Source organism: Pantherophis guttatus, chromosome 7, assembly GCF_059756535.1.
Source record: "Pantherophis guttatus breed Tessera chromosome 7, ASM5975653v1, whole genome shotgun sequence".
Classification (NCBI taxonomy): domain Eukaryota; kingdom Metazoa; phylum Chordata; class Lepidosauria; order Squamata; family Colubridae; genus Pantherophis; species Pantherophis guttatus.
The window spans coordinates 63,313,655-63,333,317 of record NC_142069.1 but is presented as its reverse complement, the minus strand read 5'-3'; the positions used below and the strand labels follow the sequence as shown (position 1 = coordinate 63,333,317).

Genomic DNA, 19,663 nt, shown 5'->3' with positions numbered 1-19,663 from the left:
GAAAGATTTAGATTTTATTTTCCATTGAAGCTGTGCTGATATGATGTACACATTAAAAAAGATCTTTGAGAAAGAGCCAAGTCTCAGACTTCTGATTTGCTTGGGTTCATTAGTCGGAGCCTTGACACTGGGTTTTACAGCCTACCAAATAATGTGGCCTATTTAAGGTAACTAACTATATTGAAAATAATGGACAAACATTATTGATCTCAGAATTCTTGGGGAGAAATAACCTAAGCATTTCAGTGTAGTAAAAAGTGCTTTGGTCAGAGGACAAGAAAAATGAAATTTTTATGTTTTATATTTTTAAACTGTAGCTATAAATAATATTCTGAAAATTATTTTTTACTCCAAATCTTGCATTAAATATAAGAAATAAAACTACAATTTTTAAAAGGGAAGCCTCTTTGAAATGACTTAGTACAACAATTTTTTTCTAATTATAAACAAAACTAAACCTGTTTTTGAGAACAATACACATACACACACAATATAATAAACCAAGCATAAAACCATCCATTTAAACAGGTCTTTTTTTTTTTAAAGTTAAGCTTATTATATACATTAGAAGTATCTTCAGTCTATTAGGATATTTCTGAAAACAAAAACTAGATTTGGACAGCATTCTTCATGAATATTTTATTTCAGAACAATATACCTGCATTAGATCTATTAATAAGTATCATGCCGCAACACAGCATTCTTGCAAAGAGTAAATAGGAACAAGTCTTTGAAAAATGCTACCATTAGACATGTAATGCCCTATATAGTTAATGGATTGGAGAAAATTTAACTTGTCCTTTTGCATTTAAATTAAAACTGAATTGATATATAAGGGTTTTTTAAAATTAAAATGGGTCTTTGCAGTGAAAGAGACTAAGCGCAAATACAAGCAGATTCAGATGACTGTAAAACATATCACAATTTCAAAAAGAAAGGTGAATTTTATGTCTTTTTAATTATGGGTTTAAATCTAAGAAAAGCACAATAATGTACTTGAGGCTTTTATTTGGGACCACAATGAATCCTATGATTTCTAGGTTGTATACAGTCCACAAGAGCTCTTGGACTTTGTAGATCAAGGTATATGACAATGATAGAAAATTAAGCATTGATATAGCATATGAAAATGACATATACTGTACATTTGACCAACCTATTTCAGAAGGCAGAAACTGATGTCAGGGGTGACAATTTCTTCTGATAATAAGCAACAGTGATAAACAAGAAGGAACAGTTTATCATTAATCTAAAACCTATTTTAATATATTATAATTATTAAACCAGAGTCTTACAAAATAATTGTAAAAGCAAATGACAAAGTAATTGTGAAAGGACCAAGCCAAACATTAATATAACTCTGAGTGGGTAGAAATATTTATACAAATTAGTTTTTTGGGATAAGAAAAAAAATGGAGCTAAGCCAGTTACAACTCTTTTATCAATTATGTTTAGAACAATATATGCAGTATATGGGTTACTTTCAACTGGAATAATTTTCAGCAGCTTAATTAAATCCCAGAGGCAAACAGTATAACTTCTTTAATCTATAAACAGAAATATTACAGATCATAATATTCTCCTAAAGTACTGTTCTAGAATTACTCTTTAAAATATAACTAAATCTTTTCCACACATATAAAAAGGGTAAATTTTAAAAGAATGGCAAACATAATTTGCCTTAAAATATATTAAGAAATATATGTATGTAAACTCGCAGGAATATGAAAATAACATTTGTTTCTAAAGCCATTATGAGCTGTACCTCTATGCTCTGCTGTTAAACCGCTGAGTCTGTCCTCCATTGGCTTTATGTCATTTGTAACATAGGGCTTTCTAACATTTCTTCCAACATCATGGCAACAAAGCAGTGCAATTTCAAATGAACTAATTAACTTAATTGTTGATGAAGCATGAAGCAGTTCATTGACTCTGTTAGTTGCACCATGACAACATAAGAGCATCAGCTTGTGAAGTTACTCATCTATATAAACCTATGTATAACTTTTCATTAGGATTCTTTGTTCACTAAAGCTCTGCATGACTGTTTTAGCAAACTAACTCCATTTGTGTTCAGTCCTTTCACAGTACACAGAAAGAAAATATAAGAAAATATAATTTTATAGTTTGTAATTACACAAAATTTATAAAATTGTTAGATATTTTAGTCATAAGTTTACTTTTCTCTGATGTTTCTCCTAATTTTAAACATACACTCCACCCATTCATGCTAAATGCAAACAAATATGCTGGATTTTCATTCTATACTTCGTAGTATGACAGGCAGTGGTGGGATTCTGCCGGTTCTAGGGGGTTTGGCCGAACCATTTGTTAAATTGCTGGCTCGCCTGCCCCTCACCCCGCCCTGCCTCCCACCCGCGCGGCGCCAGCCTACCCTAGCCAGGGGTGGGCAATTGTGGCTCTTTTACAGCCTGTGGACTTCAACTTCCAAAATTCCTGAAACAGCTTGGCTGTCTCAGGAATTCTGGGAGTTGAAGTCCACAGGTTGTAAAAGAGCCACAGTTGCCCACCCCTTCCCTAGCCCATCCAGTCGCTGGGGGAGATGCACAACTTTTCTCTGCCCTGGAACACTGGGTGCCCAGGCTGCAGCCGAAGCTCCGCATCGTAATGGGCTCCAGGAAGAGGAGGGGCGCCGTCTGCCCCATTGCGAAGCTCAGTAAGAACAACAAGAGCCGACTGCAGTCGCAGCTGGGTGGGCGCATGCGCAGTGGGGCGCAGGCTTAAGGTGCCGCCTCTAAGCTGAGGGGCGACCCGATGGTGCGGTAGGTTCGCTGCCGCCGCTGCCCAAACAGGGGAGGAGAAAGAGATGGAGAGAAAGAGAAATGAAGGAGAGAAATGGGGGGAGAAAGAGAAATGAAGGAGAGAAGGGGGAAAAAGAGATGAAGGGGAGAAAGGGGGGAGAAAGAGAGATGAAGGAGAGAAAGGAGGGGGGAGAAAGAGAAATGAAGGGGAGAAAGAAAGATGAGAGAGATGAGACATCCAGAGATACCTGTTTAAAAGAAAATACTGGGAACCACAAAACCTGGGTGGGAGTAAGTGATATGGGTGCCCACCCAGGTTTAAGGTTGTGTTTAAGTGTTTAAGTGTTTACATGTGTTTAAGGTTGAGTATTTAAGGTTGCAGACCCCTGACCTACCCCATCCGATCGCTTCACCCTGCAGCCAGCCCTGTAGGCCTGCGCCTGTCTCCCATCTGGGCAGCAGCGGCCTACCTACCCTGGTTGTATCACCTTGCCCTGCAGCCAGCCCGAATGCCCGCCTCAGACTGCCTCCGACTGCTCCAGCAGGTCATTTTTATTTAATTAATTTAATTAAAAATGCTGCAATGGGCATAAATGATAACCAATCAAAAGTGCGAGGACCTGTCAGAAACGACTTTTTTCAGCCCTCTGGATAGTCCCTATGTGCATATGGACTACTCAGAAGGCTGAAAAAGTTATTTTTGACCTGTCCTCGCACTTTTGACCAGTCCTTGAACTTACGACTGTCCTCACATTTTACGTTTTGCACCCTATCTTGTCACCGTGGTGAAGAGAACTAGTGATGAAATGATTGACACGGTTGTTAAGAATGCCGCAACGGGCATAAATGTGAGGATGGTCATAAGTGCGAGGACCGGTCAAAAGTGCAAGGACCTGTCAGAAATGACTTTTTTCAGCCCTCTGAGTAGTCCCTATGCACATAGCCACACCCACCCTGGCCACATGACCAGTTAGCCACGCCCACCCGGTCACATGACCAGTTAGCCACGCCCACCCGGTCACATGACCACCAAGCCACACCCCCAACTAAGCCACGCCCACAGAACTGGTTGTTAAAAAAATTGAATCCCACCACTGATGACAGGATATAAAATTAAACAAAGGGTCAATATAAAAACATGATAATGTGGTGGCATGATAGAGAAACTGTAATTATCTAATGCATATTTTATCTTCTTAAACACATTATTAAATGTTTGGAATTATGCTCCTATGTTCTAGCTACACTTATATTTTTTGGCATTTTTACCAGTAAGGGATGATTCTAAGGAATAGTGGGCAGTCAACCTATAAATTTTCTACTAACGGACTTTTACCCAGAATGTGGGAGAATATTCTTACAAAATATTTGTATTCAATATATGTAGCAAAATCTGTGGTATTTTGGTCAAGGTTTTTGCTACCCCTTCACATTTGTTGGATTGAACATAGTATTGCAACATTTCCTTGTGGAAATTGGCGTAGAAATTAAAACTGAATGTATTTCTCTTATGCTCCCAGTCTTCCAAAGCAAAAGAGGAATGCCTGTGAGAAAGGGCTCTGCATTCAAGGTTAAGAAGTAGTACTCTCATGAAGCCTTGTTCCATGCAGGTTGTTGTCTCAGAGTAAAATAAATAGGAGATTTGGTAGTTGAGTTCTACTATATAAAGGTGCTGGAGCTCCCAGCAGTGTTTGCAAGCCAAGAAAACAAAAGTTAGCTGTTGCAGAATTACCAAAGCCCTGTCCCTTTGCATGGATGTGTGATATCAACACATGTACAAAAGGGCAAAATTTTGATTGTGCTGCTGTGATGGCCAACATAATTTTGGGAGGGACCTTTCAAACACCTTTTGTAGGAGTCTGCATATGTGCAGGAATTTTCCTATCTTGGATGGCAAACCTCAGATAAGGAAGGTTACTTGCATGTAGGCGCCAGGAAATGGTATTACAGGATAAGACCCTGTAAATAAGAGGAACAGGAGGAGAGGAAGTGGGATGTGTGTTAGATTTTAATTATAGCTAAACATTATAAGTGCTTAAGCAAAGCAGTAATGATTAACCTATGATTTAAGTTACCTGGAAGATTATGTGAGCCAATGTTATGCTGCCAAGTATGCTGTAACTTGAAAGTAACAAACTATATAATATCACTATGTAAGGCAATAAAGTTACCACATATTTCCTCAACCCCTTTGTGTGTGTGGTCATTTACAACCTTTTTTAGAAATTTAATAATGGGGTGTTCCGATAATGGAGATTTCTTTGAAAACTACATTTAAGAACTGATGAATAAATTCAGTTTCATAATAAGAATAATGATTGTAAATGCTAATTAAGCACCCTTACTTCTTCCACCAAGATATCATCTATAGTATTGAATCCCATTCCCATCCACATCTAGAACACTGCCTGAGGCCCACAGGCCCATAGCTGTTCTATCTCTTGTAGAGAGTACAAGTTATTTTCTAGGAAAATTTCTGCAAAGAGGTAAAAACCATGCTATTAAATTTCTAAAGAATTATTTTAGATAAAAGAAAGGGGAACAATTCTATTTGTGGAACAGGCTTTGGTGTTCTACTTGTGATATATTTTGCCAACTAAGCAATACCACATATTTACAACTCAGTTTTATATCTTTGTAATCTTATAACCTATCAAACTCGAAAAAAACAAAAACAAAAGCAACTTACTTTAAAAACTGTCCAAAATCTTCACAAATACTTTCACATCCAGGCCATTTGCAGACTCCATGGCCATAGAGAGTATGAGAGGCTCCAGCCTCCTCGTGAGATGAGCTGCAGTAAAATAATATGACATAAGATTCATCTCAAAAGCATAGCACTTGAATTTGAAAGGTTATGATAAGGGTCAAAAGGACCAAAACAGTAATACCTATGGTAATCACAAAAATCTAATTGTCCCGCTGAAGTTTCAATTGCAAGTTCAAATCAGCTCAAAGAAGAAAAAAACCGGAAATGTTAATGAAAAATGAAAAGAAATACTGTATTGCATGCTCAGTTTTACTTTTGACCTCAAATTAACAATTTCACTATAAATAAAATGTATTATTAATAATAAAGGCTTGATCCTTTTTGATAAAATGCACTATATTTTCAGTCTTTTGTTTCAGAGTTGAGACAAAATATTCTGAATTTATCCAATTCTTAGAATGAACTGTACTGATTCAAGCTGTTCTGGTAACAATTGTCCTCTTTTAAGTTTAGTTGCTTCTTTTCAGCCTAGGTTCAGCCATGCTTCTATTGATCCTGTTTAAGATGAATGGGAAAGCATAGATAGGGTGGAGTCTTCAGGGGAAAGAAATTAGCAAGTTTTAAAGGTCAGAGCTTGAAGTGCCTGTGATTTGCTACCATAGAGGACCAGGACTGTTGCTGTAACCAACTGACAAAATGGATTACTATTACAGCCACAGATGGAGAGTAACTGCCTGTCTCCCACAGGAAATCCCCTTTCCCATTTAGGAGCCTTTTAGGGTGCTTTTATTTTTATTCTAAAGTAATAAAATGACATATAAGCGGGGAGGGGAGAGAAATTTCCCTATCCTTCTATTACTTTTCAACTCTTAAAAAATAAAAATACGTTTTTCCTTCTTCTCCCAAGTAGAGCCAGTTTGTTTATATGCAGAAAATTTATATTTCCAATTAGAAGTTTTGTGTGTGTACGATTTTGTTTACTCAGTTGAACATCTGTATTCTACTAAAACTCTTGTCTGTAACCTTCAGTTGGTGAAATTGGAAAACACAGGGCAACAATTATTGAACCAAGGTAACTCAAATGCACTAACCTACTGAATGTGAGGATACAAGACTTCTCTGGGAATTAAATTTGGGAAAGCTGTGGCTGCTTCAGCACCACTGCGATTTCTGACTACACTTCCCAGAAACCTGGGTTGCATGATGCAAGGAAAATGGGAAGGCCACACCTCTGCCCTCTTTCCCACCTTCCTCTGGTTCCTGCACCAATTGGCTGGAAGCAAACCTGACAATGGACTGGTGATTGGCTGCTTTGGAACCAAGGCTGAAGTTTGAAATCTCTTAACAGTGGTGGACAGCAAGGGAAAGGCTCAGACACCTGTTGGTGAGGTAGGAGTGGCTGGGAACACCAATGGTTGATAGATGAGTTCTTTTTCTCCCTGGAGGGGTCTTGGGGACATGCTGGGATGGGGAGCAGAGGTGCAATTTTCCTCATGGTTCACAACTCCATTTATTCTTCCTCTCTACCCTGCAAAATGCCAGGCACTTTTGTAGGTCAGCTGAGGAAGAGGAGTAATTTTTTAATGCTGCCTGACAGCTTACCACAAGTAAAGTCAATGGGGAGCTGGTAGGAAGTTGAAAGTCACTCCTACACCTACTGCATTTTTGTCTACCTATGGTCACTGTTTCTCTGACTAGGTAAGGAAATATCTCTGAAAGGATGACCCATTGGGGCACAGGTTGTCTAGTATATATTAACAGAGCTCCACTGTTTTAAATCAAGGTTTCTTTTGCAACTTTGCTACTGTTACATCCCCACCCCCATTCTCCAGCTTATGGATGTCTTCCTTTTAAAAACCTAGATCTCAAAGACCTGGAATGGCAGAGGAGCTATTAAGGAATGAAAGGAAAAGTAAGGGCAAAATATGATAGCGAAACATGAGGATAATAGCTGCACAGCTGTGAGGCTGAAAGAGGGCCCAGTGTTGATGGAAGGGTTCACAATACTCTAATATAGCAAAGGGAAATATCTTTGACAGCAACCTCATACTGATGGTCAGAAGGAACAGAAGCTTCTCTCTCCTGAGTTCTCAGCTGGTGGCACTGGTGTCCCAGAATACCAGTTGATGACCACAACCATTAAAGCAATCATGTTCCTCTGAGGACTCTGTAAGCCAGGGTGGCTATCAAGGCACTATAAATCTTTCAGTTTAACATAGTGGATGCTTAAGTACACATGTAGCTGTCATACAGATGCTGCTACAAAGAGCAGTAATAGGGACATTGTGCGGCTGAAGCCACAAAAAAGGAAAATATTTGAAGGCATTAGACCTGATGCAACTATTGTTAAAACTATGGCTTTGTATGATTACCCCTTTGATACAGTGGATAATGCAAACTTTAAAGCAACTCTAGTTGCTTCTCCTTGACTAGGATCTTCTTGCACATTAATAGCATTCTCTATATCACCAAAGTAGTGAGGAAATTTTGATCTAGTGCAAATTGTAGGTTCTGGCACATGCAAGAATTTATATCAGACATATAGTTTGAGTTGAAGTAGAAGCTACATAGCATCTCAAATAGAATAAAGGTAAGTGAGGCCATGGCAATCAGGCTTGAGAGCTGACTATGAGGACAGCTACACTTCAACTATAGCTTCATGATCACAAAATTCATAGCTAAACATGCATGAGTTGTTCTTGCAGGTTTTTCTCATAGTACTTAGAGAACACCTGAACAAATGGAGTTTGAGAACAGCACAGCCTAATTTGCAAAAGCATTCATCCACCATCTCTTTCCCCACTCTCCAGTCCAAATCCCGGGGTATGGTCTCTTCCATGTATAGTCCAGTCATTTGATTGTGGCAAGAAATAAATAAAGCTGACCATAGTTAATGACCTGGTTGGGTTGGATTAGATAGGATATAGGGGCCTAGAGCCCCTCTTTGAGGGAAATGGGCAGTTTAGAAATGTGAAATATCGAACAAACAAACAAACAAATAAATGTGTATGTGTGTATGTACTTGTGCTAGGCAGAAGAATGCTCATGGGTGCATATCTGCCTGTCTGATAGACAAGTCACTACTTTTACAACATCCCTCTTTATCCTGGGATTCATATCTTTCTAGTAAATGCAGATAAAAGAAGACAAATGTGTGCAATATACTTTGTATACATTATTGTACTTCATATAAGGATGCTGCCATAGCTACTGCAGGTTGTAAGTTATATATGTGACTATTTCTGTGCCATTTTAACTAATACATTAAGATGTGAAGTGTAATGATCTAATTTTCATATTGATGCTGAGCTTCAGGATGCATTTAAAACTGACTGTCCACAATTATTGCTGTAAGTAGTTTGAATCCAAATGGACATATGATTCCATTTAATTAACTTTATTGAACATAGTATGTCACTACCATCTTTGCTATTCTTTTGCAAACTTCATAAATGTTATAAGCTACCCAGTTCGACAGTGAGATGGGTGGCATATAAATTTACTAAATAAATAAAATAAAAGAATAAATAAATATCACTGAGGTAAATCCTAGATATATCCTGCTATCAGAATTACAATATAATACTATAAGTTTATAGTCTTGCTACAACACTTATATGTTTCAGAAATGATGTTATGCTCAAACAATAGAATATAAGTACCAGATATGTGTGCATGGAAGCAAAGAGAAAATGATACATTCAGATAAACAAATCTTGACGGTATATTATGCAACACCTCAAAAACTTTTTAAACTGCCATGGGTCTCTGTAGGCATTATTCTTGGTTGCCTTGTGAATATTGCTTATAAATATTATGGTCTCCAGTCCAGGTAATATTAGTTATGACTAATGTTGTAACGTTTGCTACAGCAACTTTGAAGTTAATGAATACAACAGACTTACTCACCAATGTGCTAAGAACTATGTGCTCACTAATGTGCTAAGAAGCTTAGGTTCCCCTGTTAGTTGACTAATTACAGAAGACTGGAATTAGTGGCTTGCATCTAGAATCTCAATACCCAAATAGTGTACTTGGATAGAATAATATATTCACAAGCAATTAACAATTTTGATCAGAAAAATCAGTTGCTATTTATCACCAATGGCACACTACTGGTACCACTTCATAAGTTTGTATGATGTTCTTTAGTTTCAGTGTGGCTTATGACCCTTAAACAAGATCGTTTAAATAAAATAAGTCCAGTTTTATGTAGTGGCTTGAAGAGGTAGAGATCAGGCTTTAAATTTAATATGACTGAATGAATCTGGTCCTTTCACAATCTCTTAGTTTAACTCTCTAAGGATAAAGAGAGTAGAAATTCATGTATGCTGAATTATGCTCTTGGAGGAAGAATGGAGTAGAAATATAATTTTTAAAATTACATTGCATGATTGGCTTATTTAGAGAATCCCTCTTCCAGGGTCATCCTTGTGTGCTATAAGGCAGAAAAAAAAAACATATCCAAAGAACAGTAACAAATCCCATATATCAGACAGGGAAAGTATGATAGTTTTCTTCATTGGTTAAAATGGATTAAAATAGTCAATTTTTAAAACTAAATCAAAATGACTAGGTTCAAAGCAACATCTTGCTCAATTTTAAGTTAATTGGGTGAGCCATACTGATGAATATTTATACCAGATGAAAAAGCAGATGAGTTCTCTTATTACCTGTCTCGTCTTGCATTTAAAACTGATGACTGTCCATTCACTATGGACTGATGAATTATTGGTGGTGATGCTTTGGAAGTGGTAGAGGAGGTAGTAGAAGAAGAATTGTTAGTAGTGAGGTCTAGCCCACCATGCTTAATGCCATTGTCTTCCATACTGTGAACTCCAGTAACTTCTTTCCATAACTGCTGAATCTCAGCAGGACTTAAGCCAGCTATAAAATGAAAGAGAGCTCCAATAATATAGGAAAGTGAGAGGTTCATATAATGAGTTCAGTATTGTTAATGGATTAATACTAACAATAAAGATGATATAGTTTCGCAATATATCAACATGTAGTAAAATACAATTTCATTTTGCCAAATTTCAATTGAAGTCAATTAAAGGTCACAAACCTACATAGTATAATCTCTATTGAAAAATTTGTTCAAGGATCAATAGGAGGAAGCTACAACCAACAACAGCAACTACTATTCGAAAAACAGGTATTAAAATAAATATTTAGATGAGATTTTACATAGCCTTTGGAATATTTTCTTATTTCTGAAGCATGGATAAATATATATATGCAAAGATCACAACTGTCTTTCCAAAACTGAAATGATAAACTAAAAATAAAAAAGTGGCTTTAATACAAATGCTAGTATTCATAAGCTCATTTCAGAAAAAAATAAAATACAAGGAAAGAAATTAAAGATTTTTATAAGATTAAGGGCAGGATTTCAGCTAATATATTATTTTTGTCTCATGAATTAAATTTTTATTTAATTTTAAATTTAAATTACAAATCATTTCTAAAAGGAAATTGTTTTAATAGAAGAACAATACTTTAATGGTTCCTGCTCCAAGTGTGCCACTTCAGCAGAGAACAAATGAGAGAAATGAATAGCAGAGTTTCACGAATTAACACATCAAGACAATCAACATTACTTTGACCAAATATACATAACACATTTCTGATCATTTGGGTTTTTTTTGCCAGATACAAACAAACACTGGAGATCCTTAATATCTGAAGCAAATATATATATTCTATCTTCTCTTTTACTATTAACAATGTTTTCAAGAATGCAGTATTTCATTTCAATTATTTAAATGGACATCATTAATTTTATAAGCATGACTAATATTTTATAAGCAATTGCATGTCAATAATGTTACATAAATTGAATATTACTTTTAGAAAAAAGAAACATTTCAGTGTGGGCTTGCCTATCTTCTATCAGAAATTTGTTCCATAAAATGGAGATTGTCACCATAAGCATATAAGGCAATGAAGAGTGACAAAATTAGCATCACAGTATAACAATGCAAAATCTAGCATTTATATATTTTGGTATGATGCCACAACACAAATATAAAAGGATGGAGTTTGCATTGTGAAGTCACAATTCAGTTTTCATAATTGGCCTTCAATATGGTTAAGAACAGATGTCTTTGGTCAGTATGAAGTATTCTAGCCCCTCCCCTACCCCTATAGCCAATATAGCAGAATAGCTTAATCAGAGTGAAAAAGTGTTGAAGCTATAACGAAGCAGATAACCCCTTAAATATTATTGATTAGAGCTTTTTAGGACTTCTTCTCCCCAAACAATGATTATTGGCTAATAAGATCATAGTTGTCAGCATACCACCAATAAATATGAACTTAAGAAGCTAAGTAAATTAATTGTGTACTGGATTGAAATATGTAATAACAATAGCACTTAGATTTATATACCGCTTCACAGTGCTTTTACAGCCCTCTCTAAGCGGTTTACAGAGTTGCCCCCAACAATCTGGGTCCTCATTTTACCGACCTCGGAAGGATGCAAGGCTGAATCAACCTTGAGCCTGGTGAGATTCGACCTGCCAAATTGCAGTCAGCTGGCAATCAGCAGAAATAGCCTGCAGTATTGCATTCTAATCACTGCGCCACCACATCTCATAATCACACTTAGTTGGAACTATACAAGAGAAGTGTGATAATAATCTAACATTGAAGATATTAATGAATAACTATTGTGACAAGACTATTGTAACTGGGAAAGATTTTAGCGCTCATACCAACTGATTTAATACAAATGTTCTTTGCTCTCTGAAGATAAATCAACAAGCACTCTCCATTAAATACTAATTTAATCAATTCCTATACTGAAACAAAGGGATGTCAGTTTTACCAGGTTTCACATTTACCTTATTTGCTTACTGGTGCACTGAAGTAACCCATTTTAGTTGTGGATTATCTGACTCGGAGAAATAGAGCTGCCATTCACTAGTGTATTGATAATATCTCATTCTAATCCCCAACAGCCATTCCCATACAATAAAGAGCATTTGGAACAAACTTCTTGGCAATTCCTCATAGATGCAATCTTCCAATACCAACTCTCTGAAATCAACCTTGAAAATAGAAATGTAACAAGTGCAACAAATTCTAGAGAAATTGATCCAAACAACCAATTTCTTTTAAAAAAACTGCTGACAAATGAAATAGAAATAGCAACACTATTCCCCTACTCCTAGGCCTCCTTTTGCTAGAAGTCCTCCATTACACTGAACAAAAATACTTTCTCAAAATCAAATTTGATCCCAAATTAGAAAGGATACTGATGATCAACGTCCACCCAAAACACTGGCAATTATGCTACCACAATGCCAAAGGGAACAGAAGATGGCATTTTTGAAGTCTATAATTGTATACCAAGTAAGATTAGGATGTAACTGACTGATCAGAGTGCATGGATTAGGCATCATCTGATGCAGCATAACTATAATCTGTTTGATGGCCCTTAAATCCTGACAAAAGGATAGAGCAATCGGGTTTTTTGACAGGTCATATTGGTGTATTGTAAGGGCTAATGACCTCCTTAATGAGCCCATAAGTAAGGAAGTTTTCAATAATAGATTTCAAGTCCTGCAAAGCTTCAACATTAATAGGGGTGTTGGTGCACAGAAAGAGACCATGCATTGCAAAAGAGGTATTTCAACAGGGGATGCATTATTAGCCCATCCAGCAAACAGTTGAGAACTGAGCGGGATGCCCCAGTGTCAATAAAAAATGACACAGTTCTCCCTCTGACTTGGATTTTTACTAGGGGTGCAGATGGAGGCATTTGTGAAAGGGCTTGTTAAATGTGTTCGAGGATCATGCCCAATAATTCCATAGACAGGTTTTCATTAGATCAATTATCGTTTATTAATTATGCATCTTATCGTTACAGGTACAAGTCTGGAACTGAGGCAGGACCGCATGGCTGACCCTTAAGTACCCCAGGGCGTGGCTAAGGTAAGGAGGGGTTATTGGGTTAGGGTGGACCTTGGGGGCTGGCTTGTCCAGCCCCCCTGCCTCTAGCTCTGGATCAGAGGCAAGGCATTTATTCATGACAAAACCCCCTCTAAATGCCTGGCCGAGATATTTTTGCGTGGTGCCTGAGGTGTCCTTTTCAAGAGGACACCTAATTTTGATGTGAGGTACGTGTGCTGTTTATTTTGCAATGGCTTTGTTAGAATGTCCGCTGTTTGTTCTTCTGTGTCACAATGTATAACTCTTATGAATCCTATGCTCGCGAACTGTCTAACGTGTTTGTACTTTATATCGATATGCCTCGACCTTTGACCCACTGCTTCAGCCTTAGATATCTCCATGGCGGCTTTATTGTCCTCATGCATGATGATGGGGTAGTTCGATTCGGCCCATATGTCAGCGAGCAGGTCATCAAACCAGACCAGGTTGTTGGCAGCTTTGGACAAACAGATATACTCGGCCTCTGTAGTGGATGTGGCTACCAGGTCTTGCTTGCCTGTGTACCAATGAACTGGGCTGCTGTTTAGAAAGAATACGTAACCCGAAGTGCTCTTTCTGCACTTCACATCCCCAGCCCAGTCAGCGTCTGCATAGCACGTGAGTGTGGGTGTTGTGGTGTTCTCGGGCTCTAGTGATAGGCAAGCCTCGGAGGTTTGCTTTAGGTACCTCAATACCCTTTTGATGGCTTCCCAGTGGTACACAGTAGGCTTACCCACATGTCGTGACAGCAAGTTAACTGGCAGGGCGATGTCTGGCCTAGTCCAGTTCGCAATGTATAGTAGGGAGCCTATGGTAGATCTGTATAATGTGTTGTCCTTGAACGCCTCAGCCTCATTATACATGTCCTTCAAGAAATCTGGTTGCATTGGTGTTTCACACCCCTTGGTGTTTGTCATGTTGCATTTATGTATTAGTTCCAAAATTTTATCCTTCTGTGACAGTTGGAAACCTTTGCCTGTTTTTGTGATTTGCACCCCCAAGTATTTATCTACCTTACCCAATATTTTTAGTGTAAAGTGTTTTCCCAGCTCATTGGCGAAGTTATTACATTTGTTAGCTTGATCACCGATATACAATATATCGTCTACGTATATCAAAACATATTCGAGGGAACTGTCTGACTTCTTGGTGAAGAAGCAGTTGTCGGCCGAGGTGGCTGAGAATCCCATGGATTTCAATGTCTTGGATAGACACTCGTACCAACGTTTCCCTGACTGAGTCCATACAAGCTTCGGTTTAGGATCCAGGTTTCTCCCTTCTTGGTGTTTTGGCTAGGTGGCGCTCTCACGTATATCTCTTTATCGAGTTCAGCATGCAGATAAGCGGTTTGCACGTCGAATTGATGCACTTCTAGCCCTAGCAGTGATGCGATTACCAGCGCACACTTCATGCTCTCAGCCCTGACTGTGGGAGAGTACGTTTCCGTGTAGTCATCAGGGTATTTCTGGGCGAACCCCTGTGCCACCAGTCTAGCTTTGTAGAGCGCTTTGTTTCCCTCTAGTGTTTTAACTTTGTAGACCCACCTAGTGCCTATGGTCGTCTTTCCTATTGGGACTTTAGAGGGAGTGTATACGTTTAGTTCCCTCAGGCTGTCCATTTCCTTTTCCATGGCCTGTTCCCATTTTTCTCTCTCCTCATCCGGTAACCTCAGTACGTCCTCATATGTGTTGGGGGTTAGTTGGTTAGTGTGGAGGGATAGTACGTAGTCCCCTAACCTTTCTGGCTTTTTGCCCCTGTTTGCCCTGACTGGCCTGTCAGGAGGTGTCTCTGTGTCATGCATGTACCTAGCTTCTCTCTCGATGAGTGAGTCCACTTTGATGCATGGGTGGTTTTCCTTCCATCCCTTCACTGGTATTTCCTGTCCTTTGGGTTTGCTCTTTCCCTGTTCTGTGCCCCTTCCTGCTTGGTGCTTTATTTCCCTTTGATCATCCCCTGGTCCGTCCTTGTTAAGGGACACCTCGTTGAGGTGTATTTTGGACCAGTTAGCGTTTTCGTGAAAGACAGCTGTTCGTGATATCACGAAATTGTTGTTGCTGTCTATGAACCTGTATCCCTTCGTCCCTGGTTCATAGCCCATGAACCTCAGCCTCCTGGATACCCTGTCTCCCTTACGTCTGAGTTGTTTGGGAATGTGCACATCTGCTGTGACCCCGAATATGTGTAAGTGTGACACCTGTGGTTTCCTTTGGTACATCAACTCGTATGGAGTTTTATTCAGTACGCTGGACCATAGCCTGTTTAAAGTATAATTTGAATAAATGAGTGCTTCGGACCAGAAATGTTGCCCAAGGCCGGCATCCTCTAGCGCGCACCTCATCATGGTCTGTAGTGTTCCGTTTTTTTGTTCTGCCACGCCATTCTGAAAGGCGGAAAACGGAGAAGTCGTGTAATGGACCATCCCGCGTGCCTTCAGCCACCGTGAGAAGTCGCTTGATAAAAATTCAGACCCCCGGTCTGTCATTATTTGCCTGATTTTGGTGTTATGCTGTGTCTCCACCCTCGCATAGAATTCCTTAAATTTTTGGAATACCTCATTCTTGTGTTTTAGGGTGTACACGAAGCCATAGCGGCTGAAATCATCTACTATGGTCAGGAAGTACCTTTTCCTGTACTTGATGGAGGGCCTTAGTGGTCCCACTAGGTCCATATGTACGAGTTGGAAGATCGAATTAGTTGTGCGTACTGACTTTTTGGGTCTTGGTTTGGTTTTTAATTTGGAGCTCTTACAAATAGAACACTCGAGATAGTTCTCACAATTCTTTATTTTTATACCTTCAGAGCATTCCAACATTTTCTGCACCACGGGGAAGCTAATGTGTCCTAGTTTTCTGTGTAATAGGTGGGCACAGTTGTCATGCATCAGTTTTCCTATCGCTGGTTTGTCCTCCCTGGGTGCCCCCTGCTCACTGGGATCATCAGTGGTGTGTGCGTGCCTAACCCCCTCTACTTCCCCACTTGTGTTGTCTGGGCTATTGGGTCTAACCTCTCGGTGATTGTTTACTTCTGGCTGTTTGTCCCTGACTGGGTGGAAGAATGGCAGTTCCCCACTGACTACTACTTTCCCTATCCTTTTACCCCCTCTAGTTACCTGTGCCTTTCCTTCTTTGAAAGTCACCTCGACATTGTTATCTTTGCTCAGTTTTAGGGTGGCAAGGATGTTATATGGTATATTTGGCACTAATAGTACTCCCTGTATCACACCTATTCCTGGCACGTATGCGTTACCTTTGCCTGTTACTTGTACGTTGTTCTGGTTAGCCACTTTTACTACAAAACTTTCTCCTGTAAAAGAGGTTAGTAGGTTGCGGTCATGTGTGGTGTGGTTTGTGGCCCCTGAGTCCAGTAGCCATGTGCCTTCCTCCTTGTCCTGGCCTATGCGTCGTTCTTGATCCCCTATGCCATACAGTGATCCAGTGTGGCTCTCCCTGGAACTGTCCCTGTGATCTCTCCTGTCACTGGGGCTAGGGGAATCCCTACACCTGTGTCTGACCTCTGGTGAGCGTCCGCTAGTATGTCTTGCCCTTTGTTCTGGTCTGTCTCTTCTATGTGCCCTGTCCCCTGTATTTTTAGGGCAGTCCCTTTTGTAATGGTTTCTTGACCCACATATATAACACTCTGTGTTGCTGTGGTTTCTACCCTGTGGCTCAACCTTCCTGCTGGGTCTTTGCTCCCTGCGGCTTAGTGAGCGGTCCTTTCTGATGCTATCTTCGGCTATTAGTTTGCTTGTTAGTAAATCCAGTGAGAGCCTCCCTGTCCCTAGGTTGTCTATCTGCGTAATGAAGGTGTCCCAACTGGGGTCTAGGGAATTTACTATGATACTTATCATGGTCCTCTCACTTATGACCTCCCCCCTTTGTGTCAGCTGGGCCCTGGCGTTATTTAGTGACAGTAAATGCTTGCTCATTGGAGTCCCTGCCTTGAGTTTGGTGGCATAAAATTCCCTGGACAGTCTGGTGGTGCTGGCAACGCTTTGGCAGTAAAACAGTTTGTGCATTCTCTGTATTATTTCTAGAGCAGTCAGGTGGTGGCTAATGCTGGGGTAAATACTGGGGGTAATGCTGGCAATGACAATACAGTATGCTTTGTGGTGGATGCAATCTAATTCAAAAGTCCAGGGTTTTTCTGGGGGGTCTGTAACCATGGACAATAGGTCTTCCTTTAGCAGGGTGGCTTGGAGCTGTTGATTCCAGTCCAGGAAATTCTCCCCATCTAGCCTTAGTTTGGGAAAGTCACTGGGCAAAGTCCCTGAATTGTAAGTTAAATTACTTACATTATGTCGCTGTCCATGGTTCCTCACGTAAGGATACTCACAATAAGGCAGAGGAACGACTGTGGCAAGTCTGAACTGACTTGTCTCTATGTGCTTGCGTCGGTGTAGCTCTATGTCCTGTTCCGTTTCTCTTACAGGGGTGTGCTGCGCATGCGTGAGGTTCATTTCTCCCCAGTTGCTGTGGAGTGAGGAGCTCGTCCATGCAGCTCCCGGGTGAAGGCCCCAATCTTCCGGATGGGCCTTCGGTTCCTTCCCGGTCGGCCTCGCTTGCTCGGGATCGTCGCAGATCGCCGTCTGGAGTCTCGGAAAGTGGTGAGGATCATCGGTAGATGCTGGGAGTCCCGCTGGGGCTGCGAATGGTCCCGGATGGCCCGGCCTCGTGCGGATGCTGCCTGTGGGTGTCGGGCCGAGCCCCCTGCCCGCCAATGGACGTCCCCTGCCTGCGGATGGCCTCGTGGTCCATGGATCTGGTCCCGGTCGTCGGTCCGGTGAGTAATCCCATCGCCCTTGGTGTCCCGTTTTTGTGGGTAGGCTCCTTAGGGGCTCTGGGTGGCCTTGGGCCCATGCGATGGCGGTTAGTTCCCCAGGGTGGGCATCGGTGCCGGCCCTCTTCGCGCTGGGGTCCCCTTTGCTTTTTGGACTGGCACCGGGGTGTATGGTCGGTATTTTCACCTTGTCCCCTAGGGCCGCGGCGATTAGTTCGATGGCTTTATTGACCTCGGGCTCGGTAGGCGGGCCTGTAGGTTTTGGCTTAGGGCTTTTGTGCTTTTTGTAGTATTTTTGGTCGGTTGTTTTTGGGTAGGCCCCAATTCCCGCCATGGGATTTAAATCTCGGGAGTCTATTGGTGGATGGTCGGCCATCTTTGATGACGCTGCCTCCCAAGATGGCCACCGTAAAAAGGGCGCGAAGTCTCCTTCGGCCTTTGCGGTGGGTTTTTGGTGGGGGAAATCTTCCCTTACCGGGTCTTTGTCGCTGTAATCGGATTCGTCTTCATCTTCCTCACTCGCTGCTTTGCAGCCTTTGATCAGGCTTCGGAGTTCCGCGATGAGGTCGGTGTTGCTTTGTGACGAATCTATCAGCTCCAGGAGTTTTCCTTTCAGGTCATGCATCTCTTCTTTTGAGGTTTCGTGTTTCGTCCACCCCTCGTTGCTTCTGGCTGGGGTGGATGGGTGGTGGAGTAGGCCGCTCGTCTCGGGTGCCTCTCCTTGCGTGGTTTTGGGTTGGGCAGATCGTTCTGCCATCTTCTTGGTGAATGCTCTGGTATTCACCCTGTCTGTTGTGGTCCTTTGCATGCTGTGGAGTATTAGGATTGGGCTGTCCAACCATCCTCTGCTACCAGAATGTTAAATGTGTTCGAGGATCATGCCCAATAACTCCATAGACAGGTTTTCATTAGATCAATTATCGTTTATTAATTATGCATCTTATCGTTACAGGTACAAGTCTGGAACTGAGGCAGGACCGCATGGCTGACCCTTAAGTACCCCAGGGCGTGGCTAAGGTAAGGAGGGGTTATTGGGTTAGGGTGGACCTTGGGGGCTGGCTTGTCCAGCCCCCCTGCCTCTAGCTCTGGATCAGAGGCAAGGCATTTATTCATGACAGGGCTGGGAGACAAAAGTCCCCCTGCCTATGTTCCCTTAATATCTCTGACAAGAGATGGGGTCGGGAGCAGACTGGGTACACAAAGGGCATTCCCTGCTCCAGTGGGTAAATTTCTTACACAACCTGCATCGGCTGGGCTGCAGGGAAAATGATTGTGGTTGATTACTTTGAATAGCCTGAAACCTGGAGATCATTACCTTGTTCCTGGCAAGACCTCCTCACCCACCTCTTTCATGATAACCACTTCCTCCCCCCTCTCCTAATGTTTCTTTCTGTAGGACTTCGGCAAGTAGCATAACACCGCACTTTTTTTCTTTCTTTCTTGGTGTCCTTAGCCTCTACTTCAAGTCTAGCAACAT

General features: G+C 40.8%; 1 protein-coding gene across 12 annotated transcripts in view; it reads right to left on the bottom strand.

Moving 5' to 3' along the window:
* FOXP2 (forkhead box P2) overlaps nucleotides 1-19,663 on the bottom strand; it is a 1,221,669-nt gene that overhangs the window by 96,052 nt on the left and 1,105,954 nt on the right. For all 12 annotated transcript variants that reach the window (XM_087874168.1, XM_087874175.1, XM_087874172.1 and 9 more), the window contains 2 exons: nucleotides 10,146-10,359; nucleotides 5,452-5,556 (listed from right to left, as the gene is read on the bottom strand). In XM_087874168.1, coding sequence (XP_087730294.1) covers nucleotides 5,452-5,556; nucleotides 10,146-10,359 — 319 coding nt within the window. The remainder of the gene's footprint in view (nucleotides 1-5,451; nucleotides 5,557-10,145; nucleotides 10,360-19,663) is intronic.